The 25218-nt window shown below is 48.6% G+C and overlaps 1 protein-coding gene across 6 annotated transcripts in view; it reads right to left on the bottom strand.

Moving 5' to 3' along the window:
• Positions 1-25218, bottom strand: part of CACNA1D (calcium voltage-gated channel subunit alpha1 D) — a 325060-nt gene that overhangs the window by 12348 nt on the left and 287494 nt on the right. For 4 of the 6 annotated variants that reach the window (XM_045832502.1, XM_045832505.1, XM_045832503.1 and 1 more), the window contains 8 exons: positions 24405-24564; positions 23692-23819; positions 23458-23554; positions 21096-21198; positions 19739-19840; positions 14485-14615; positions 1307-1420; positions 229-596 (listed from right to left, as the gene is read on the bottom strand). In XM_045832502.1, coding sequence (XP_045688458.1) covers positions 229-596; positions 1307-1420; positions 14485-14615; positions 19739-19840; positions 21096-21198; positions 23458-23554; positions 23692-23819; positions 24405-24564 — 1203 coding nt within the window. The remainder of the gene's footprint in view (positions 1-228; positions 597-1306; positions 1421-14484; positions 14616-19738; positions 19841-21095; positions 21199-23457; positions 23555-23691; positions 23820-24404; positions 24565-25218) is intronic. The other 2 variants (XM_045832506.1, XM_045832507.1) reach the window with 2 other exon arrangements.

The raw sequence follows: 25218 nt of genomic DNA, 5'->3' as shown, positions 1-25218 counted from the left end.
TCTGGCACAGTTGGGGAGGGTGAATTTGCACCTGCTGCCATTTTAAGGAGTGTCTCATACAGCAGGACACAGGACGGCTGGTGGCCCTTTATCCTTCAGGGTCATCATGGGGCTAGGGCCTGGAACCCACAGGTTCAACTGCAAATGCCTCCTGGGAGTCTCCTGCATGTGCCAGAGCATGGGGTGGGGAAGTGGCATTCACAAGTGCAAACACATTTTCGAGGTTACCTTTTAATACTGGACCTTCTTTGAGGCTCATGGTCAAGCTTGTGGGAGGAATCATGCTCATTTTCAGACACATGCTCAAGGTTCCCAGTGCTGGGCTGCTTTCCAGGGGCAGCTTTGGACATATTGGCATTATTGAGATTGGCATTTGTTGAGCTGGGAACTTGCTTTCCTATGGAATTATGGTTATGATGGTTATGACACACCGAATTTCCTGCTGGAGGAAACAGCGGTTTCTCAGTATCACTTGCAGGTGGAATTGAAGGCCTTTGGACATGCAGGGGACGGTGGGTGGTATTGGTCTGCTGAAGGGAATCTCTCCTATCACTATTAACATGATTGACATGGTTTCCAAGCAGGGCACCATTTCTCTGCAAAATAATGGGAGACAACACCAGGTAATTTAACAAGTATTTGATGCAGGCTAGCTATGTTAGGTAATTTTCTACATGAAAAACAAATTCTAGGTAAGCTCCAGAGGATCCCTGGAAACAGTCTGAGGGCCTCAATGATCAGGGTGAATGTGTCTGTATGGCAGCTGGTCCCCCTGAAACGAGGAAGGTTACCAATTCTTGAGCCAGGGAGCAAGCTCTCAATGGTCACTTGCATGTGCTCTTCCAGTTGATTCAAGATGAGGTGACTTATAGCCAGCAGGGCTGGTTGGCAGCCCCAGCGGTTGAGTTCAGGTAGTAGGCATGCTCCCTGGACTGGGGGGCGGGGAGGCTCAGAGCTGTCTGGAAGCTCAAAGAACTGGCCCACAGAAGGGGGCAATGTGGACAGCAGGCAGCTGCCAAAAGCACTCAGGATGCTTATCCATACCACCCAGTGGCTGTGGCCAAGGTCCTTGGAAGCTGCCAGCGTGGGCAGAGGAGCAAGCTTGGGAAGGGCAGTCCTGGCCCTAGAAGAGGTGCTGGTGAATGGAGGGGGTCTGCTTGGGGGGAGGGCATGCTCCGCAAGCCCCCTATGCTCTGGGGCTGGTTTGCAATCTCCAGGCTCGTTTGTGGTTCATTAACTGCCCAAACTGGAGCCCTGCTCCACTATTTTCAAGCACCGAGTATCTAGCTGTGTGTGGAATAATTACTTTGAATACATCTTCTTCTTCTCCTTTTGTTTCCTCGGGCTCATCATCTTGCAGATCACAGGATATAGCACGCCGGATCTCTGGCCCGATGTCATGCAGTGTCCTTAACCCCGCCTAGATCAATGAAAATGGCAAAGTAGATTAGACAGCACAGGTGCCCTGGACCCAGCCAGGGTCCTGGCTTTGCTCCTGCCCAGTTCAGCTGTAGGAGGGGAAGGTTTCTCCAAAGGACAGACCGGGAAACTGACCACTGTTTGAATGTAACCAAAGGGGTCTCTGCAGCCTCAGGGTTGTAGGAAGTAGGCAGAGGTTCAAGATGGCCCTAGCCTGGGATGCTTGAGGCTCTGAACTTAGGAAACTCCTTATCAAGTCCCCCCACTTGCAGGGAACAGTGCCTGGTTACTAGTACTAAGTCTGTCACAGCCAAGAAACCATGCTCCCACCTAAATGACAGTCTACCGAAGGATGTCCTGCAGAGTGCCATCTCCCAAGCCCCGTATAGCACAGGGAGCACAGGCAGGGTGTTATACAGGGATGGTGGCAAGGACTCACTGGCTGTGCCTAGGATGAGGAAGCCTAGGAGCAAGTGCCAGAGGGCAAGCAGACCAAGCAGCCACCAGGGCCGCTGGTTCTGCTAAAAAGCCACGGGAACAAGGGAGTAACACAACACACTACAGCCACCAGCACACTCAGGACTGAGACAGAGGGGACTGACATACACACAGACCTGGGCCACTGTGCAAGTGCCAGCCTCAGTGGACACCACGGGACCATGGCCATTGTGGGGCCCTGGCCTGCAGCTTGTGCTTGGGCTGAGAACTCGCCAACAGTCGAGTCATCCTTTTGAAGATTACAACACATTGTGGAGGGCTCACCAGCTCTGGAGGCCATGTAAGAAGCCCCTGCTGCTGCCCCAGGCTCCTCAAAGACATTCATCCTGTCTTTCCCTGAGGCCCTCCCAACTGGCCCTCCTTATTTCGGGTCCCAGGTTCCACTGGCACAGGGCCTGGGAGAAGCCTTTCCATTATTCCCAGTTTCTTTAGGGATGGACTATATATGGGGAAGGTATAGTCACTGGCTCTGAGAAAATTTTGATGCTTTGACCATCATTTGGAAGAAAAACAGCATGCTGACTCAAAGGCTGATATGGACAGTATAGCTAACTTATCCTTTTCCACAGACTTATATCTGAAAGAGGCATTTCTTCCCTGCCCAAGGTCTAAGGCCACCCGTGAACCCCATTTGCTGCCAGCTAGTCTGCAAATTAAGCAGACACTAAACTTTGGTGGTGCAGGTCTCCATCTGCAGCTAACCCTCCAACATCAGGGTGGTCTGCAGAGAAGAATGGGGCCAAAAATGGGTAGTCATGGAAGGGGTCTGCTTCCCTGTCCTTCCTCCACAACCCCCTGCAACGGGTAGGCATAGGACACAGACACAGTGTGATGACCATACTTGGCCCAGCAGTGGCCAGGGGAGGGGATGGCATCCAGATCCAGCAGGGCAGGGCCCACTGGCGTGGGAATGCTCAGACTGGCCTTCTGCAGACACCCGTGGTGGTGACATTAATTTAAAAGGTAAAGTTGTATTTAAAAGGAAAACTTCCCATCCTCCCTGGTAGCACCCAGCCTGTGAGATGAGCCTGGGTAAGGAGGCACACCAGCCTGGGTCTGCTCTGCATCAGGCTTTGAATAGAGGATCAGCAGCTCTTTCCATGTCATGAATTGTGGGGGTAAGAGAGCCACCCAGAGTCAAAGCTTTCAGGCTCCTCACTAGGAATGCTGTGGTCTTATAGGGGAAAGGCACACAAGGTTGGGAGCCAAACCCAGAAGAGTTGTGGTGTGTCAGTGAGGCAGCCACTTCCTCCCGTCCCTCTGATCACAGGCATACAATGCACGCACACACACATGCACACATGTCCACACATGCACATGTGTACTCACACACAGGCATGCACATGTACAGAAATACACACTTTCCCTCTCTCAGGATTCCTGAGTCCAGTACATCTGAACCCAGGGAATCATCTAGCTTGGAGGGGGACCCACCTGCCATTCTCATGGAAACATCAAGAAGGCAAGTCTAATGATGAATAAGTGGAAGCTCTTACACCGCAGAGCTACAGGCATGTGCAGAAAGGTCGAGCCCAGTAGCATTAAACAGCCTATAATTCATCCATTCAGCATTTTCTAGGGCATGATTATCAAGGGAAGATAAATTAAGCCAGGGTTCAAGGCTGATTCTGGATTACTGGGGAGAAGGTGATGTTGCGTATCTGAGGCTCCCAAAGAAGAAGAGACCACCAGGTTTGAGACACCTGCTGCTGTCCCCACAAAATAAGTACAGGTGAAAATGCACTAAGTCAACACCCCCAGTTAAATGGTGTATATTAATGCACCGTTACAAGGCAGCATGGGCCAGGAACACTGAGTTTAAGTAACAACAGATAATCCTGTTCACTGTCATTCAACTGATTGGACTAGGTCTGATTAAAAGAAATAGAAAACTATTTATTTGGATAATTTTTCACATCATCCTCTGTTGACAGGTTGACATTTCACTGAAATACACATATAACATAATTGTATAATAAAAACAAAAGCTGTCTCCAGCACGTTGTCAATGACATGCCGGAGCAGGAGAGTGCAGTGAACAGACACAGGACCGAGTTTGTTTGCGACATAAACCACGGAGAAAACTGAGAGGGGGCCCACAAGGTGATTTCCAAAGACAAATAATGACAACATATTTATTAGAGACATCAAAGGAGGAGTGAAAACATCACCCTTCCCAGACAGAACAGCAGAAGCTTAGAAGTCATGATTCCATTTTGCTTGTTCCACGCAGGAAGAAACACACCTTCTAAGTGTCAGGGACTGACTTTGCTCTTTCACGTGGGGTCTGGGGAAGGACATGTGGTGGGGGACACACACGGGAGCTGGGGGTAGGGAGGGGATCTGCTGGGGTTGGGAATGAGGGAAACAGATGTTCCCAGACTTAAATGGAAACACAGCTTAAGCACAGCACCCTGAATTGATTACACATCACGGAACATGGTAATGAAATTTTTCTGGCGCGCACATCGAGCCGAAAGGTAGCTGAGGCTGCTCCAAAAACTCCATAGGCACAAGTTCCAACCCCCAAAATTCAGAAAACTATCTTAAGTCCTTGAAAAAATTGTTTTCATAGCTCTAGAAAAAGAACATTTTTCTTGAAATAAACACTTTATAATCAGTAAAATTATGTATTCTTTCATATTTCATATCTGTGTCTACCTCTATCAACAAAATACTATTTTAATTTGAAATGGGATCATAGCTCTTAAACCAACACAATTAAAGCCATATAAAGTCATTCCATTAACATCACAATTATGGTTTTGAATAAACACAGAATTGCTATAAAATATAAACATTATTAAGATGTCCAATCATATAAAATATTAAACAGAATCAAGCCTAGTTTCTGTTTGACTTTTAAATGCTACATATTATCATAAATATTTTTTAAAAAATGATGGCGCTTTGCCTGTAGACTGCTGCTTTAAATTTTAGACACCATTTAATTGGAATTTTATAGATACTCTACTAAATGATTAAGTCACAAAAAACCCAAACTATAAAAATCTCTCTAAGTATTTCTGAAGCAATAGCATAAAATTATGATATTTTAACATCAAAAATGAACACTTATTTACCTTCCCTCCTCTTGCCCACTTTCAGGGTTAAGTTTTTCCTACCTGGGTACATGTGTAAGACTGCCGCTGCCTGTCTCCCTAAGCTAGCTCCATCAGACACACCAGTCACCTGGCAGCTCTCAGAACTAAGGCAAGCACATCCAAACTCCTTCTGAACCTACACTGTAACAGTGGAGATAAGAGATTTGAGTTTCCAGATGGGACTGGGCCAGGCCATTCATCTTCAGAAGTGAGTGCCAGACTTTCCGACTCCAGCCCAAGAGCCCTTGCCTGGCAAAGCCTGTTCTCCATCACAGGCAGGTTTCCCAGGGCTGGCCCTGCTCAAGCAGGTTCCAGGTAAGCCTACAGCAGAATTCAGCCCCTACCCAATCAGCTGGATGAGTTTAGACCTGCTGCTCTAAAAGAAAGAACTGACGATTAAATTCTTACAGAATAAACCTGCTTGTCTACAAGCTGTCCCCTGCCACCTCCGCATACACACATGAACACATGCGTCACAGAGGGCACACCCCTTTTTTCGTCATTGTTTTCCTCCAGGGAAAATGTGATGATGTGGCCTTTCTGTCCATTATGAACAGTTCTTGAGTTATATAAAGGGTCAGAATCATGAGCAGGATGCCCCATGAGTCAGTCACCCTCGGTGATTCCAACTCTCACTGAAAAGTTAACTGTAATGTTAGTTCATGAGTCACCCTTGGGTTGCACTCAGCACTTCAAAGAAAATAAAGGGAACATTTAAAAAATTAGCTAAATTTTTTATCTATGACATGTCCCTGCAAATGACCTGACAGAGCTATCAGTCTTAGACACACCTTGATTCTTGGTTGTAGTGTTAACACCTGACTTGGAGGAACCCTTGCCAGCTTCCTGATAACAGAGAGAGTATCTCTTAAAATGCAGGCTCTCCAGAAGCCATGCATTATGACTGCTGTTCTGGTCCACCCCGGTGCCTCTCCTGTGATCTCACATACTTTATTCTGCTACACCTGGGAAGGGAGGGTGGGCCAGATTCTTCCCATTTGGTTAAGGGGCTTGCCTAAAATTGCAAAGGCTCAGCTAGGTTCTCATGACACCATGCTGCCCCTGCCTTGACCACCACCAAGAACCAGTCATTGGGTCAATGGGAAAGAGGGCTGAGACAAGTCTCAACTGAAGGCTCACTCATAACCATTTCCCCACAGAACTGTGGGTGCCACTCAATCAAGGTTAACCCCTTTAACTAACTTAGCAGAGCTCTTGTATCACTAAGACAACATAGAAATGACAAGCCATCACAAGGTGTCATGACAAGTGATCGCATGCTTGGCACACATCCTCACCCCAGTTGTGCTACTCTGAGGTGGGAGATCCTGAGCAGTACTGTCTGTCATGTGCTAATTCAGACTATCACTCCTCCAGATCAGCACACGCAGTGAGACGTGGCCATGTGGGGTGTAACCCTCAGTCTGGACTCAGCTGGAGAGTGGGGTACAGGCAGCTGTGTCCAGGTGAACGGGTTGGGATTGGGGAGGGGCTCTTCAACCAGGGAGATCATACAAAGGCCCCAGCATCCTCTTCCTTTAGGGGCATTTGGGACCATTTCCTCACAGCAGCAGTTCTCAACGAGTGCTCCAGGAACCCTGGGGCTCCCCAGGACACCTCCAGGAGTCCGTGAGGTCACTGCACTCTGTGTAACACTGTGGGGACGTTTGCTGCCTTGTGCATGCTTGCTGTGAGAGCACAGTGGGGTTTCTCAAAGGCTACCTGATGTGTGATGATGTTGTCACTCTGGCATCTTGGTGTTTGCATACTCCATTTAAAAAATTTCTCACTTTTAATTCCTAATGCAGTAAATATTGATATGCAAGGGGGGCTCATTAATGTTGAAGAGCATAAAAGGGTCCTGAGACCACAGAGTTGGAGAACTGCTGACAACCTGTCCTTAGATGGGCAGTGATATCTTTTCCTCAGGTGACAGATCCTCCACCCCATCTGGGATTCCTGCTTATTTCATCAACCTTCCTCTACTTTAGGAAGAAATGTCCTTTCCGGGCTACTCTGAGCTAGCCTTGACACTTCTTTGACAGAGTGCCCTCACTGTGCCTTAGAATGGCATGCTCTCCTATTACCCCAACGCGCCACCTCTCTCTCATGCCTACTGTGTGCCACGCAGAACTGACTGATACAGGTATCTACTCTACCTTGGAAGCATTAGTAAGTGGTAGCAAGCTCCTTCCCATGGATAACTGAATCGTGGTGCTTTGGGCTAATGAGGGGTACCAGGTGGGTGTTATTCAATAACATGCTACAGTAATCAAGACCTTTTACTACTACATAATGGAACTTGCTGTAACTCCTTTTCAGCAATTTTATCTTCTCAAGGACTTTTGAAAATAGTAATTACTATTCTCAGAGGGAGGATATCTACTTTTCAGAAAGAATATAGAATCCAGTACCCAATAATCCTGTGGGTTTAATTTTTAATTGGGCTACACCATAGTATAAGCTATTGAAGAAGAGCCTGATGCTCAACTCACATATGCTTCCCATAGTGGATACTGGCCTGTGTCCTGTCCTCCACCCAGGGGCATTAGAGTTTAGCACCGTGGTTTGTGGTGTTGTGTACCAAGTTTGCTGAGTGAGTCTATGATGATTCTAGGATAATAAACTTGGGTTGTCTCCTACAACTTTCCTACATTTAAAGCTGTACTCTTCCACCAGGATTTTAGGAGAATGGACAGAGGTGTCTGTAGTTTGACTGTAAACCAAGTTTCAGGGAAGTCTTGTTTCCCTTTGGAGTCGAGGCCAGAAGTGGTCCCCATGATTTCCCACTGTCTTTCACCAACTGGCTTTGGCTGCAAACCTCAGCCAGTGTTGCTACTCAGCAAACACAGCCAGGCCCACATGGAGCAAAACTCTGTTTCATTTGAATATTTCCTAAGTCCCATCTAGAAAATTATCATTTTGCAGTTTTTAATTATTTGAAAGGACTGTGGAGAAACACCAGCCACATAAATTATTTGGGGCTATTCTGCATATGAAGACTTAGATCTAGAAGACAGCTGGTCACACATGTCCCTGGAGATGGGGCAGCATAGACAGTGGGTTGAGGGCATACTGTCTGTGCTTTAGTGTTTAATAAACGTCACATCGGGGTGGTGCAGAGACGAACAGGGATCATTTGTCTGGTGGTGGGCTGGCTCCTCAACTGTGTCCACAGGCTGCCCAGCTACCTTTTCAGGAATGATGCACCAACTTCTTGAGAACTGGTACATCCCAGGCACTACCCAAGGCAAAAGTGGGACTTCAGACCAGAAGGGTCCTGAAGGCCCCTGCTACACCAGGCATTAGTTCTTTGCTTGCCGAATCACGAAAGCATCTGCAGAAGGGATGAGATGCTGCCAGGGGCTGGGGAGACTCATAGCTGTTAACTGGCAGGTAGAGACTCAGCATCCTCACAAAGGGTCCAGCCATACCAGAGTTTCCTGGCCAGCTTTCAACCCTATCCCCATACCACCAACCATGGTATGTGTGAAGAAACCAAACCTGGTCTCAGGCCTCACGGACTCTACTGTGAGAACCCATAAAACCCACTGCAAGCTCCTAGACTCACTGTAGTCTGCACATGCAGGAACAGAATCGGGGGCTGAGCCCAGTTCCACAGTGAGGCCAGGAAGTCCACTTGAATCCAGGCAGATCCACTTGGTATGAGGAGCCACTGGGGCCAAAGGGTAAAGGTCACAGCACACAAGATGTCATGGGAACAGACCGCAAGGCTGGGAGGGAGCCCGTCAGTCCTGCGTAAGAAGGACCTGTAGGATACCACTTCCAACTGGTGACACGGCTCCCCACTCAGCCTGGTCCTAGATGAGCACAGCGAAGAACAGGGCTTCCCCACATTCTGCTGGCTCCCTCCACCTCATTTTCCATGCCCCTCGCTCACACGCAGCCACCACTCAGCAGAGACCAGGGCAGCAAAAGGGGCTGAGGACACTTCTTTTCTCTATTCACTTCAGAAACATCAAGTTTTTGCATTAGGGTTACTTTTGAATGTTAGCTTTAAAACTCAGATTGGCTCCGTTGGGTATCTTGGGCTGAGCATCAGGATGTATAGACTCCTCAACCAGTGCTTGGCACTGGCTGAGAATTTCAGAGGGGAGGCCCTCATGAATCAACTTCTGGGACAAAAATCTCCTGTTCACAAGATGTGAAAACCCAACCTGTACAGTATCACTGTTTACATCTTTATGCATTTCCAGATATCTTAAACAGGGGAGAATTCACCTTCTCGTTGGATCACTACAGTATAGAACAGAAAAGAGATAAAAGAAAAGCAGGATTTCTTAAAGTTCTGGTAGTAAACAGGCATATGATATTATTATTGTTGTAGTCTTAACAATAAGCAATTATACGTTCAAAGTGCTTTACAATCACTTAGCTATTCCTCACAACAGCCCTGTGAGGTAGGTCGACATTACTGTCCCCATTTTACAGATGGGGAAACTGAGGCACAGAGAGGTTAAGTGTCTTGCCCAAGGTCACGCAGCAACCAAACGCTGGAGCTGGAACTAGAACCCAGGTTCCCTGACTCCCAGTGTCCTTGAAACTAGACCACACTGCTTCCAAAGAGGCATCCCCGGCCTGGCTTTGAGCACAGATTAAAGACGGACAATGTTGGATGAAGTTTGGGTGTGGTGGTGCTTCCCGTGGACACGTTAAGATGGAACCTGAGGTGCTGTCTAAGTTGGTTTTGGCATGCGGGTGTATGTGTTAGTTTAAATGAGTGTGTCTGAGCTTCCTGTCCTGCCCAATCTCACTGCATTCTGAACTGGGTCACTGCAGAGAGTGGAGCCAGATGGTCAAGAGGTCAGGAGGTCGGGACTGACTGCCATATAAAAGGAACTCTGTCAGCTCAGCACCCAGGGGCCTGCCAGTCTGTGGGAGTCCAGGCAAACTAGGGATGCAGGACTTTGGAACCGAGTCAGCTGCCCACCTTCGGCAGGTCTGCTTAATCTTTTTATTATTATTTTTTTTACTGGCCAGCATCAGGAAGTTGTGTTCATTTCATTCTCTGTGGGGCGGCTGCCCCCCTCCTTTTCTCTTTCTCACTCTTTCCCTTTCTCTGAGTCTCTGCTCAGAAGGGAAACCGATTAAGCCTTGCACGTTCCCTTTCATGAAAAAGAGCCACCGTGAGCAGTGTCCGCGACAGAAGGCCGTGGCTCCGCTGATGAGCCAGGGCCCCGCTTCCACCTTCTGGAGGACTGCTTTGCTTGGAAGGGGTCTCCCCGGGGCCTTGGGTTTGCTTTCTCCTGCATTTCTCCTGAAATGCTGTTTCAGTAGAAATAAGCCCACTTGAGACTTTTCCCTTTCAAGGCCTTAGCCACAAACGCCTTCCGACTAACGAGCTTGGTGCTGTAGCTCAGGCAGAAAATTCTAAAGCATCCGTTCAAGCATCTGAAACAAATGAATCAGCCGGTGAAATCTCATCTGTTAGCATCTGTTCTCTTCTTAGAGTAAAAAAGAAAGGAAAACAAAAAGCCTTCATGCTTTAAACAAACAAACAAACAAGCAAAAACCCTTTGCTACTTTTTAGACTATGGCGATTTAGAAAACAGGTATCTGATACTCTACAGATTAAATGCCTGCTGAACGTCCCGTTGTCCTCCGTGTTTATGCACAAGCCTCCCTCAGGCCTTGCAGAGGCACACCAGCAAAGAAGCATCGCTTGCTTCTCTTACACCACCCACTTTTCCACTTGACCACCTACGTCACCGTCTGTTGGCTTGGGGTACACACTTTAACACCATAAAACCTAACAACCGAACTCTTTGCAAGCTGGAAATAATGGTCTCTTCCTTAAGCCCCACAGGGTTAAAAAAAAAAAAAAAACCAAACCTATCCCTCTGAAGTCCTCCTGTCATTAAGATGGGCAGGCTCTCCCATCTGAGGTGATGAGGGACATAGTCTCCTCAGATTCCACCAGAGTGTCTTTTGCATAAAGGGAATCCTTGAATGTTGAAAGAAAAAGAAATGAACAAAACTTTTCCCACTTTGGGATCTTTTTTTTTCCTTTTCCATGAGATACGGGAAAAATGGGTGTCTGTCTCTTTCACAGGAGCCCTCCTCTGGAAGGTGTGATGGGGCATTACTGGTTGCTGGGAGGGGACATACTTTTCATGGCTGCAGAGCTGTTGTTCCTTTATTTACTTGCTCCTCATGGAAACTTGCAGGTCGCTCGGATGCAGCAACAATGGATGAAGAGCAAATGCTGAGTCAAACTAAAGTGAATATGGCATGGAGGGGATGAGTGAGGAAAAAAAAAGGCCTGGGGCAGCTTCTCTCTGATTCCCTCTGGAGAGGTTCTGGAGAGAAGGCTGGCTTTAATGTCGATAATGGATGGACAGATGGAAATTGCACACTCATTCAGATCACAGAGGCCAGAGGACACGGGGTGCCAAGCTCCTCCCACACTTGGATGCAGGAGCTCCGCAAGCCATTCCCCTTCATGGGGAGGGGACGCTGCAGTTGGTCTGAACACGGGAGACCAGATGGAGCCCACAGGGTTGAAAGCCACAGTGTATCTGTGTGTCCTTGAACACTATTTTCATGGGAAGCGGTGCCCAGAACGTGGCCCAGTTCCGATGCTTTTCAGACAGACGGCACTCTACGCAGCACAAGCACGCACATGCCTATGTCTTGACTTCTGTGCTCACACCGTATTGCCCACACTCCACTTGCCATTAGCAATCGGTCAGCCATGTGGCACCCCTGGCACAGCAAGAAGCAACTCACCCCACTTCTCAATTAGCCATACCCACTTTCGGGTGTTTCCCTGAGGACCTATGTACTTGTCCTAGTGACACCATGGGTGCAGTTCTCCCATCACCGCTCAACCCCATTTCCCTAACTGCTACATCATCACATAATATTTCATCATGCCGGAGGGAAGAGCCTCCTCATGATAATTAAAAGTAGAGTGACAAATCATATTTAAAGCCATTTCTAGAGCCAAGGAAGCCAAAAATGTAATTAGAATTATCCTTCAAGGAGACAAACTTTTTTTTTACTTTTAATGTTTGCTTCAGAGTCCAATGCATTCTCAGAATTTATCTGTCTAGGTTACGGACACAACTTAATTCCGTAGGCTGTGCATGCAACGTAAATCAGAGCCACAGCCTTGGCTCCCGGGGAACCATGGGAAACATGTTGATATTACCACCTAACTGGAGGTATATGGATTTCACTTGAATTTATTCAAGAGGAAATAAAACTCTTTTTATAAACAACAAAATGGAAAATGGGTAGGAGAAAAAGAAGAACCTCAGCATTACTGTAACACAATGTAGAAAAGTCTTTCAACCCATGACTTAAAAATGTAGCATTCAAATCTTCAACTTGAATAATCAGTGAAGCCCGTTCATATGGTGTGGTAATTACTTAGCCATGTGTTGTTTTTCAGGTTTTAAAATATCAAAAGTCTACATCCAGACATATCCAGTCACCAGAGCGAGCACTGAAGCCATCTAATCAGGAAGTCATGGGAATTCAGAAAAGGTATAACACTGTATCGAGGTGGTCATTACCTGTGCCTTCCTCAGAAAACAGAAGGCTCTCATAACACAGAGCTAACTTGATTATTGTAAATTATAACACAGACACCCATGAAAGAGTGTGTTTCCCCTCCAGAAAAGTCACCAACTTCCACCAACCCCACCAGCTGGAACCTGAGAATGGGAAACAATTCCTAGAAGCCGAGGGTCCCACACCCTCAGGAACCCAGCCAGCCCAGTCCTCCAGGCCCGAGGCCACTTTCAGGAAGAGGTATCAGAAACATGTTCCTCACCCTCTCTCTTTGCACCCAGCATGGCCACCCTGCCCTCAAGATGTGTGGGCCAGAGACCTTTCAAATTTACAAACACCTTTGAGTTTGCTGTCTGTCTACAGCTACTTGAGATTGTGATCAGAAGGGCTGTCACTTTGCAAACTGGATCGGCCAGAGGGGAAAGAGCTCTGCTTACAAATCTACAGCCTGAGATAGCAATGAGCTATCTGACTGGGCCTGTGGTTCACTGAGCTACCTTTAGGAGGTGGGATCAGAGAAAGAAAAATCAGAAATTGTCTGCAGTTGGATTCAGCTTATTCCCCTCACCCTGCGGCTTGTCTGGGGAGGACAGAGGCTTCATCATGAGTCAGCAGGTCACTGTCACACAGGGCACCTACTGACCCAACACAGGCGTCTGCACCCCACATGCCTTCATTCACTCTGTCATGGTCATTCACGTTCCCATTCTCTCTCAGTGAGATCACAGACAAGCCTTCACTTTGGCAGTGACCATGACTTTGAACACTAAACAATCAAAATGGGGCATTTTCCCCCAGAAAAAAAAGTGCAGGACTATTTTACATAGACCCATACCAATACCTATAAGGCCCAATTTAAGACATGTGGTGGTAACAGGTACATAAAAGTAATTTAATAACTTAATTAAAAGTAAATAAGTTAAAAAGGAAACATTCTTCATGCTATTCATGATGGACTTAAAGCACTGTGGGTGGCAGAGATGACAGGGATTAATTTCGACAGTTGTTTTTGACAACTTGCCAACCTCTGTGGTTCCCTTTTCCCAGATCTTAGCATCTTTCTCTCCTTCCCTCTTCACCCAGCTTTCTCCGTCACCGGCACTCACAAAGCCCCTCCCTGACCCCTCTGTGCAGCTCTCCACTGTGACTCCCTTCCCCTGCATGCCTGCTTCCCACCGCAGAGCTCCAGGCTCACCCAGGAGTCTACATTCCTGTGCAGCACTCCGGTGGGAACCAGGGATTCCCGAAGGCCACATCCACACTCTAGGAGCCCCAGGGAGGGGATGGACTGGCTGCGGGGTGGGGATGAGAGGCTGGCCTGGGTGTGAGAGAGCAGCGTTTGCACAGCAAGACTCAGGACCATCAGGAGGCAACAGAGAGAGACAGACACACCGCAGGCTTACACACACATGCACACACAATCACACACACGCGCGCGCACACCGGGAGGTGATAGATGTTACTGAAATGGACCAAAAACCAACAAGCAGTGGGGTAAGAAACAAACAGAAACAAAACAAAGCACTTGCGTTCAGATGGAAAGCTGTTCAGTGGGCAGCGAGGGCCCGAGCCCGGGGCTGGAGGAAGGTGGGGGCCTGCTCTGAGGGCTCTGCCTTGGGAGAAGCGTGTAGGAGACAGGTGCAAGGTCCGCCCTCACTCCCCTCCCCCAGGGCTGTGCCTTTTCTGCCACTGTCCTGGGGGTCCTGTCCCACAGGCCGCAGCGGATGACAGAGAAAGCAAGGAGAGGGAGGCACTTACCTCATGGCCCAGAAATGGCTAGTCCACATTTTGGGGAGTGTGCAGTATCTCAGTTTAAACAAAATCCTTGTGGTACTGCTCAACCATGAACTGTCAGCTCTCTAGTATTTCAAATAAGCTTGTAAAATCGTTAGTGAAAAGAGAAAACAACAAAACAACAATTCACCTGTAGGGCAATTGTGGTGTTCTTCGCAGGGTATTTTCCCACCAGTCCTTGTTCTTTCCGTTTCTTGAATTTCCTAAAGTAGTCCTGTATCAGGAAAGTGGCATAGAACTTCCCCACGGTTACCTCATCATCTAAACGGAGAGACCAGACAGAGCTCTCCCGAATCAGCACATTTGCACCAAGAGCCTAAACACTGGCTTCTGGCTGGGGGAGGGGGAGGGGGAGTGCAGAAGGCACTGAGCTCTCGGCTTACTACACAGGAGGGAGACTAGATCTAGCAAAAAGCAAGGTTTGGCAAAGCAGTTAAGGCTTAAAATTAGAGTCAGTTAAATAAACTGATACTCAACATTGCAGAAAATAACATTTATGAATTTAATAGAGCAGCATATTAGTAACACTACCAAGTGCTGTCTTGGTTATTTACTTAAAATAAAAGTTACAAAACAGGAAAGTCTTCACAGGCCCTATTTTCACTCCTGTGCATAGGGATTTGCATGTGTAATTACCATGAACACCAAGGGCAATTAACCATCTAAATCCCTGTGCTTGGAGATAAAGATAGAGACCTCAGGAAGGTGACAGACAAGCTTGGAAGAAGAGGAAGGTTCAGTAAAGTGGCTGCAAACCCAGATTTTCATGTGCCCCTTGACTCTCTGCCAATAGCCTCCATATGCCATTTCTTGGTCTGTAATTCAGAAACACTTGTTGTTTTGTGCTGTGACAGCACCAACTAACCTCATGGTTGAGCTGACTTATTTCTGTTTTATTCAGAAACAACCAACATGGATCGCTGGGAACTGGAACTCTGCTGAGCATTTTACGGGTGATGCATGAGGCAGAATAGAGGCTCTGGCTGTCTGATGATAAACCACCTTGGCAGTGTGCATGCGCCCCAGGGGTCTCTGCAAGCCCCGCTCTCCCAAGGGTGCTCACTGCCAGATTTGCAGTGCACCGAGGCCTCCTGGGTGGAAAGCTTGGGCGCACTCCACACAGGGCCACGGACTAGTGACCGAGCCTTGCAGAGGCTGGGAGGTGGAATGTCTGCTGGCCCTCAGGCTTTAGTGCAGCTGACCTTTTGGCCAGGCCGCCCTTGTAAGGGTTACATATGATCGGGGGCAAGGGGCTCAACCTCTATGGGCTTGCGCTCTCGTGTGTAAAGTGGGCTGCCTCTCAGAGGAGCTGTGAGGCTCACAGGAGAGGAGGCATGTGACCCGCTCAGCCCCTGCAGGGGAGGTCCTCAGCATGGGGGGCTGGATGGCTGTGAGCCATAGCACCATTATTTTACAGCCCACCAATGGTGGCACCCATTTTAATGGACCATGGAGCACCACAGGTTGGGAGCCACCAAGGCCCACTGTGCTCCCTAATGCACCCTGAGTGGGGTTCATTTAGTGCCCAGGTGGGAGGTGTCTCTGCCTGGACACAACCCAGCCATTCTGGGCCACCTCTCCAAATTGAGTAGGTCAAGAGTTACTCAGTGCTCCTGTGAGAGAAGATGCTTGGACTGGTCTGGCTGCGAGAGTGTGCTGTATTCCTCCCCAGCCCACGCTGGGCAAGTCCTGGAGTGGCGCAGGAGTCACCAAAGTGAGCCGAAGGCTTTGCAGAGCATGTGAAACCGGGGCCCCTGACCGTCTCAGGCTGGTCCAAGGATGCACTCACAGGCAAGGGGGCGAGTGAAGAAAGACCATCTGGGTCTTGACATTTCAACCTGATTTGCTCTCGAGCTGCTCCCCATTTGGCCCAGTTCCAGCTACCCCTACTATCGGGCATCCACAGGTGCCAGGCCTGGTATCAGGGAAGTTCCATGTGGGTCACATGGCCTCTTCAACTACAACTCTGAGACGGTGGATCTGCTCACTCCCTCAGACAGGTGAGAGAGGTAAAGGACTTGCCCCAGGCCAGTGGAGGTAGAACATGAGCACCCAAGTCTGGGCTCTTCTCCTCCTCTGCACACCTCCCTGAGGGATGGCCTGGCTTCTGCCACACAGGCCACCCTCTTCTTCTTTGGGGCTGCCTCTCCCAGAAGACACATCCCTCATCTCTCCTGGGCTGCAGTCAGGTAGACCGACTGCAGGCTGCATAGAAGATCCTGGGGATCCGGGGACATTCTCCACCTACTGCGCCACAGACAGCCTCTGCAGCCCAGGGTTTCCAGTCTTCTCTGGGGGCTTCCAGAAAAATACTACTCTACCTACAGAAGGCCCTTCATACTGGGATGCTTCCAGCACACACAGGCCTATCCTTATCTCCCTTCAGCCTGGATTGTGCTAGCCAGCAGAGACCAAGGGGCTCCGGCAGGAAGGCCTGGCCCTCTGTGGCCCAGAGCTAGGGTGGCAGTGGCTCAGAGCGAAGGGCTGGCCGTGTTTCTCCTGGAGGGGCAAGTCCAGAGCAGAAACAGCTACCCAGGGCTCTGCAGGACAGAATCCAAGGACCCCTTGGTCTGCTCCACTGAGATGCTGAGCTAACTGAGACTGAGGCCAGGAAGAGTTCTCAAAAACAGGAGATGTAAAAGCTATAGCAGGACAGAAAAGGATAGAAAGAAGGAATGAATGCAGGGAGGCTGCCCAGGCTCAGGACAGGACAGAAAGGGATGGGGTGTCAGCTCTGAGTGCACTTCAGGGCACAGGAGCCAAAGATCCAGGTCAAGGACAAAGGCCCAAAGGCAAGGAGAAGCTCTGGGAGGAGAGGGGACTTCTAAAGAAATGGGGAGGACCCACACAATGGCATGACAAGACTGAAGAGTGGAGTGAAAGTCCGAGGTGGGCAATGAATGAGACACCTCAGCCTTATGATGAAGACAGCAGACAGGCTGTCCCCACAACCAGACTCCTGCAGAAGAAAAGTTCCCAGCTGGTAGTCCAGGGGTCAGTCCTCAGTGTCCCCTCACTAGGAAGCTCATGACAGCCTAGGGGTGCCTCACATCACACCTGAGCCAGCGGTACCTCCTAAGATGAGCACCTACTCCACCACCAGGTCTGGAAGGGGCTCTCTTTCTGCCCCACATCACCCAGGCACCAGGACAGCTCCCTAGTCTGGTCTGCTGCTCTCTGATGAGGTGACGGCATGGGGGACACAGATCCCCCTTAGCCCTGGAGAGCTACCCACTTACTGGCTCAGGTGGCTGTACAAATATTCTCATTTCTTAAGTGTGCCATGATGTGGGAAAGGCTGGGAACCACTGGCCAACTGGAATGTGAAAGAGTCAAAAACAAAGAGACAGAAATTAAAACACCGCTTGGCAACTCATTCAGGGTCTGTTCACTGAAGCCGGAAATGCACTGCCTTCTGAACCTCTTCAGTGGCAACAGCTGTGATCCGAGCGAGGCTCAGCCTGATCGGCATGACCCTAGGCACACATGCAAACCAGGGCACGGAACTTCTGGAGCATTCCATCCCCTCTAAGGCCCCACTCCCTTCTTCTCGGCTTCACAATGCCACCTGATGCCATTTTGAAATAGATTAACACATCATCCTAAACCTCAATCCATTTTAAGAAACACCGAGAAAAAGCGAAGGCCCATCACTGGGCCAAGAAAGCAGAAGAATATATAGCCTCTATTAGAAGTCTAGTAGAGCTAGAAGATGATCAGTTTTTCAAAGGAAGGGAGCTTAGATGGTGAGCCAAATTCTGGACTTTTTTTCTGGTCAAATAGAAAGAAAAGAGGTTTCACAGTACTGCAAATGCTGCTGTCCAGGTGGGCCTAGCCAGGACGGGCCCTGCCGCGTGAGTGAGACTAGTGTGTAAGGAAGGTGGCACTGCAAGAGCGACGTGAGGGCAGCAGGCGGAGCAGGGCTGCTGGCCACATGGGGAAGGTTTATGTAGACAGACACAGCCCACTATTCTGAAGCATGCATCTGTATTTTGAGAAACATTGTAGGGGAATACAGTTGGCAAGAGATAACTCTGATTCCATGCCACCACCCTAAAACAGAATTGCTTCAGAATATTCTGAAAGACTGAGAGTTGAAAGGAATGGAGGCTGCAGAAAAACCTCAAGCACATTGTTACAACTTTATAAAACCAATATATCTAAGCCATGCGAGCACTTGGGTGTGCAGCTATAAAGAAAAGAATGAAACCAAAGAGTCATTTTAAATGTGCAGTATCAGTTCTTCTGTGGACAGCCAGGGTTCTCTGGGTGGGAGTTTGAGGTTTTGTTCCTTTTTGTTGGGGGGGGGGCACTTTTCCCATTATCACTTCCTGGTGGGCCTTTGTCCCCAGCTTTGAGCACGAGGCCATGCTAGCTGCGGGCAGTTCCCTGCAGCGACAGAAACTCATATTGCCTCTAGCTTCATGCTGAGGAGCAGAGCTGGCCAGCATGCTGCTCTGTCTGACCCCCAAAGCCAGAGGTTGTCACCTTCTTGGGGGGAGAGGCCTTGGCCACCGTCCTGGCCTGGGGTTCTGGAGTCGGCATCCAGGCCTGAGCCACACCAATCTCACAAGCTGTGGGGGCAGTGACACTACAAAGGTTTGGCTGGTTATGAAATACACCAACTGCTTAGCATGTGCCCAGGGCTAGGGGTGATAGAATGCTGTGCGGTGACCCCGAGTAGACTGATACTGCACCTTTAAAACTTGAAAATAAAACAGTAAAAAACAACCACCTCAGCTTCTAAGTCCATGTGCACTTAAACAAAAGTGGAAAAACAGTGTATAAATTATATATATATATACACACATTATATATATATATATATATATATATATATATGAAAAAAGTTTAGTCAGTTATTTCATGATAAATAACAAAAGGAAACAAGCATGCCTGTTAGTCCTGTCCCTACTCTAAATTCTAATTAAGGGGACATTTTTGGTCATTAGGGTAATAAACTCAGTCTTGATAAGAACATTTGGGAAATACTACTTTCTGACAGCTATTTTTCCTGAGAAGCTTTCAACAATACATTAAAGGATAAATGGAAATGAGTTTTAAACATTTCACTTTGGACCAAAAAACAGGTTTTTTTGGTTTGAGGCAGCAAGCCTGTTCGCTAACATTAATTTCTCTACTGACAGGAAAACCCCCGCAGGAGCTATCTTGGTCTGGTTCCCTCCCACTGACACCTCTCCTTCAGCATGGTCTTCATATCATCCCCCAAACAACCCCACCAAGGGGCCGAGGGCCTTCGCTGGCTGTTGGCCTCAGTGACCTAGCTGATGCGTGAAGCAGTCTGCAGCGTGGACTGGCTGGAGACACTGTCTCTGAAACCTATGTGCTGGCCGAGAATTACTTAGGAAATAGATTACACTGACCACCAGCTGGAGGGACGACCTGGTCAAGTAGTTTCATGCTGGTTTTCTTCCAGATTTTCTTTATCACAGCTCGGAGTTCTTCGTTAGCTTGTTCCAGGTTCCCTGGATTCAAAATGCAAGAGGAGAAAACAGGCCTTGCTTCTTCTACCCAGCATCCCCTCTCTGCTCTGACCATTGCTGCTTTCCTCCCACCCTGACCTGGCTGGGTGCAGGGCCCTTGGGTGGGGCACCCTTCCCACCAGACTCTCGCCAGTCAGGGTCATTTTCATTTCCTATAGCAGCAAAGAGATACGGTCCCTCCACCGTGGGGACAACCACGTTTTACTCTGGAATCCCAAGCCCACGCCTATTCTGTTGCTGCTGCTCCCTGTCTAGAATGCCAAATCCTGCCTCCAGCCTTGAAGACTCGGACTAAATTTCACCCAAATAAGACTTCCAATTCCTGCTGTGTGTACTGATCTGTAGCACCCACATGATCTTGGTCTTTTATCAGAAGGGCTGAGGTTTGTCTCCTCCACTAACATGTCAGTACAGAAGAGCATCCGGCCCTCTGCATCCCTCACTGATGCCAGCCGGGGCCCAGTACAGAGGACCACCCTGCAAGGGGCACATTAGCTTGCAGGGACTGGCTTTGCTGGACAGTCACCCTGAGCTCGGGAAAACAGTTGTCTACTGGCTCCACAGTGTCCCTTCTGGCCCCTCTTCCCTCTCCTCCCTCACAGTCTTCACTTCTTCCCATCCTGGTCACTTCTGCCTCCCATTCCCCTCTGAAGCTGCCACTGAGCCAACCCCAATGGCCATGTTGCAGGGCTTATCCAGTAGGGTCGAGCATACCCCCAAAGGCCACTCTGCTTTGCGTCAGCTGAAAAGACGCTGGTCTTAACAGTATTTCCCGCATGCCCACTATGTGCCTGCACTGCAGAGGGGATTCTGCAGACATTAGCTCATCTTGTCCCCAGGACTTCCCTGACATAGGTGTGTTTATTTCCTTTCCATAGAGAAACAAACTACAGGTCAGAACAGCCAAATCCTTCTCTGAATGTCACACAAGTTGTTAGGGGCAGCTGAAGTGAATGTGTGTGCCCTGATCTCCCACCTATTTCTCCCACTCTGTAGTAAATAAACAGTGGCAACGAGCGCCTCCAAGCTTTCTGGGACAAGTGAAGAATAAAGGAAGGAAAGAAGGTGGGAGGGAGGTGGGCACAGCTGCATCCGCCAGCACAAACGTTCTCACTACACTCACCACCCTCTTCCCGGGGCCTTCTCTGACAAGGAAAAGCCCAGAAGGGAGAATGCAGGTGGGAGGGGGCATCTCCTCCCAGTTCTACCACCTGACCTGCTCCCAGAGGATGCTCACCTTCAGTCTTGATTTTAAGAGCTGTTCGAACCAAAGCAAACAGGGTTGCATTAAACATGACTGTCCCATCACTGTTGAGAGGCATGTTCATGGCAACTAGTCTCTGCAAACAGAAAGAAAAGTTTCTAACTAGAATGTGAATGATTGATGACAGCCATATCCCCTTTCTACATTTATTCTGTTTCTCCCTCATCTCTGTGGTAGTTGCCCTCAATTTAATTCAACAGCCATGTGAGGAGCGCCTGCCAGCTAGAGGGCTCTCACAAGACAAAGATCAAAGATTTAGTCATGAAACACAAATGCTGGCCCCTGGATGGGGTGTTTTGTTTTTTGTTTTTAACCTTAACTGTTCAACCATCTCACTGTTTCAGCATTCTTCTCCCTTTCTCATTAACCAGCTCTCCTTGTGTGCTGTGGGGTCAGGACTCTCTTCTCGGCACATCCTTCAGGCTGCTGTGCGGGTAGAGTGTTGTACCAGGCTCAGTGAGACAGGTGCAGGGCACGGGACTCCGGTTCTCACACAGTGGCGTTCGTTACTAGTCCTAACACAGGGAGCTTCCTTTGAGGACCCTGCCCTGGTGAGACCCTTGTGGAGTCACGTGGTTCCTCCAACTGTTTGGTCTTTCAGGGCAGCATCCACTTTCAGGGCCACTCTCCACTTCTCTTCCTGCTCTCCTGTTCCCCGCAACACTGGCACTGAGAGTTGGACAGGAGCAGGTGGCAAACGCCCTCTCTGGGCCCCAGGGACCTCATCTGTAAAAACAGATGATATGCCCACACCAGAGGGGCTGTGCAAAGATTAAAGATCAGGGACACAGATTTGAACCCAGCACCTGGAACAAGCTAAGTGCTAAATGATGGTAATTATAATTGTAAGTAGTTTCAAATTTCTTATTTTGGGCTGACAGGGTATCCCTCCAAAAAAACTAAGAAAAAAGGGGTGTTTTTCCTCTTTATTGAATGGACTGGAAATGTGTGTTTGTGTGATGCATCCCACCTGAATTCCCAACTAAATGTCTCCAAACCTAGCACAGGCAGCCAGGATGCCTTGTCACCTTTCCTGACAAGCTCCTGAGTCAACAAAATGGACCACTGTGTGTCTTGAGGACACTTAGATCCTTCATGCAAAAGGGTCTGGAAACGCAAACACAAGACAACAGTTGCAAGTGGGAACCCATTGTTCTTGGAAAGCAGAAAAGAGGCTAGTACTGGGAAATTTATGAGAAAGAAAGTCAAATGCCATCCCAAAGTCCAGGCTGAAGAGAATCAAAGAGATGGCAATGACCCCAAGGACTTGCCGACAGGACTCCAGGGACTTCAGGGCAGGGCACGGTGAGTCTGGTTTAGAAAGTTTCTTTGAAAGCCCGAAACGCACAGTAGACTCTGCTCTGTTACCTTGGGCCTATCTAGAACAGGCCCAGCGACCCTGGAAAGCAGACTGGCTGGATTTCTATAGGGTCAAGTATAAACAGGTAAATCTTGCATTTTTCTTTTTTAAAAGGGGAATTCTTTTCTGTTAAAATCATGGCTGGAGCTCACAGAGAGCTCAGTCTGATGTGAGGGCTACAGAAACGGAGCGAGTGGGAGGTGTGGATCCATCCACAACAGGTCCCCGCTCGTGGCTCCCCAGGAGGGGAGCTCCAGCAGCAGAGGGCACAGCAAGGCGCCCACCAGCACACAGGCTAGAAATGCCCAGGGACCGAGTCTCCTCTGTTCCACTTCCCAAGTGGAGCTTTAAGCCACCCCCTCCTCTCTGTCCCCACATCCACGGCCCTCACTCTGGCTCTGGTCACTTCATACTTAGGCAACTGCAACAGCCCTCCTGGGTGTTCCACCATGCCCAGGGTACTTCTCCATCACCAGAGCTGCCTTCCTAATGTGGAGGTCCACTCGAGTTTCTTCCCTGAAACTAGAATGGCATGGAAGGTTCTTCCCAACTATGCTGCGTTTGTGCCTGCAGCCTTCTGCCACCTCCTCTTCTGTTCTAGCCACACCGTGACTCCCCATTTGCCAACGTGACATCCATTCTCCTACCTCCATGTCTGGGTTCTCTGTGCTTCCTTTCTGCAGTGCCCTTCCCGGGCTGACAACCCCCCACATCTCTCCTTCTGGACCTGATGCCGATGTCACCTTCCCCTCCATTCACCCAATGACAAATTACATAATCCCCTTCCTATTCTTATTGTTGGCTGACAAGGTATCCTCAGAGTTACACTTCTGGGAGCTCCCCAAGGAAAGGAACCACATATTATTCACCTCTGCATCCCCAGTGCCTGACAGAAGGTTTGAGAGAATGTCACTGTTTTTTGAATGAACCAGAAAGTCACAGCAAGAGAGGCCGTCACCCACACAGGACACTTACCTTACAGGCTACTCTGTGTGGGCATAATTTCCCAAACCCCAGGGGAGGTTGGATGCGGCGGAGCAGGGTGACCACGTCCAGGTGCTTGATCCTTCCCCTGGAGACAAAGTACAGCATGAGGTCCAGGGCAGCACTGCCGGCCTGAGCTTCCAGCCCATCCTGCCATCCACAGAAACCACAGCCAACGTGCCCGAAACAGCCCACACTAGCCACATAGAACCCTTTCCAACCTACTTTGCCTCAGGGTCATATTCTGACCATATTCTTTTGAACTCGTCTAAGTGGTGAGGTCCCAGAATAGACCAGTCTCGGGTCAGGTAATCAAAGTTATCCATGATGACAGCCACAAACAGGTTGATGATCTGTGAAAGCAAATGAGAGGGAGGGAGCTTCAGCTGCAGTGGGATGAAGTGGGCTAGACCCTAGGAAGTGCTTCCTCATTACAGGGACAAAAAACACTTAAACCCATTTCTCCAAAGAGGATGTAAAAACTTTCCTTCTAAAGAACATTTGAGGAAACACAGGCTTCTAGCTTTCTGAGATGGTTTTGGTTCTGATCCCAGGAGAGGGCAAGGGGATGAATTATCTGGACTTCTGAAGCACATTACAGTTTTATAATTTCATCACTACCAAATAATTCCCACTGGTAAGTAACTGCTATGTGCATTGGCTTTGAAATGTTTATAAAGAAATCGGCAGCCCTAAAAAGCCAGGGCAGGGACTGCCCCAAGCCTGTGACTGAGCATCAAAGCCCTGATGACAATGAAGGTGCTTAACATTCAATGATTGAGCAAAAGCCTCTGCCAAGACTGCCACGTGGAGCGTAGGGTGCTGCGTGTCGACACAGAATACCCGCCGCGAGTTGATGGGGCAATATCAGTGGTCTGAATTCCAAACACCACACACACACCTGCGCATTCAGAGGGGGAGCCCTTCTGATCACGTACCAGAAACGCACAGAGCATGTAAAAACTGATGAAATACACGATGGCAAAGTTGCTCCCACAGGAGTACTCCTCCCCGGGGTTATAATCCGACTCGGGGTCACAGAGCTTCCCCGGGAGGCAGGCCAGCATGATCTCCTGCCAGGCCTCACCTGTTGCACACCTTTTTCAGAGGAAGCAAAGAAAGGGCTTTCAGTAGGGGAAGAAGGGATTGGACGCTTAGACCTCTAAAAAATGTTAATAATTTTTTTTCACTGAAGCAAAACCTAAGGAATTTGTTGAAAAGCCAGTTTGAATTAGTGAAAACATGAAATTCCTACTTATTTCAAATGCAATTTATCTCAGGAAGTGGAGGCCCTACTACAACTTCCTTTGATTTACATCAATCAATACAACCACATCAATTCTTTTTGTAAAAGAATTGTTTGTGTGCCTTTTCTTCCAACCCTTACGTTAAAGTTTTTATGGATCACTAATCATCTTTTAACGACTTAACATCTGGCAACCTGGTTAGACCCCATTCAATTTTGTTGAAAGCCAAGGATGGGAAACTGCCTAACTTGCAAATGACTTGTTATCTGGTCACCAAAGACATTAACAAGTATTTCTATGATTTCTAGGAGGTTCTTTCATTTTGAGGCACCCTTGTTTACAAAGTTAATTAACTGGGGTTAAAAACAATCCCATACATTTCAAATTCCACATTTTAGGACATCCCCCATGGCTGTGCAGAAGGCCTCTCTGTTCCTGGCTGTGTTTCAGTGCATGCTCCCCTGTGCAGGTTTATCTCCTTCAATTTCCCTGGTGGCCTTGGTGG

Source organism: Phyllostomus hastatus, unplaced genomic scaffold (genome assembly GCF_019186645.2).
Source record: "Phyllostomus hastatus isolate PE091 unplaced genomic scaffold, TTU_PhHast_1.1 phas_contig_16, whole genome shotgun sequence".
Lineage (NCBI taxonomy): Eukaryota > Metazoa > Chordata > Mammalia > Chiroptera > Phyllostomidae > Phyllostomus > Phyllostomus hastatus.
Note: the sequence above shows the minus strand (reverse complement) of the source record. Positions and strands in the feature narration are given on the sequence as shown.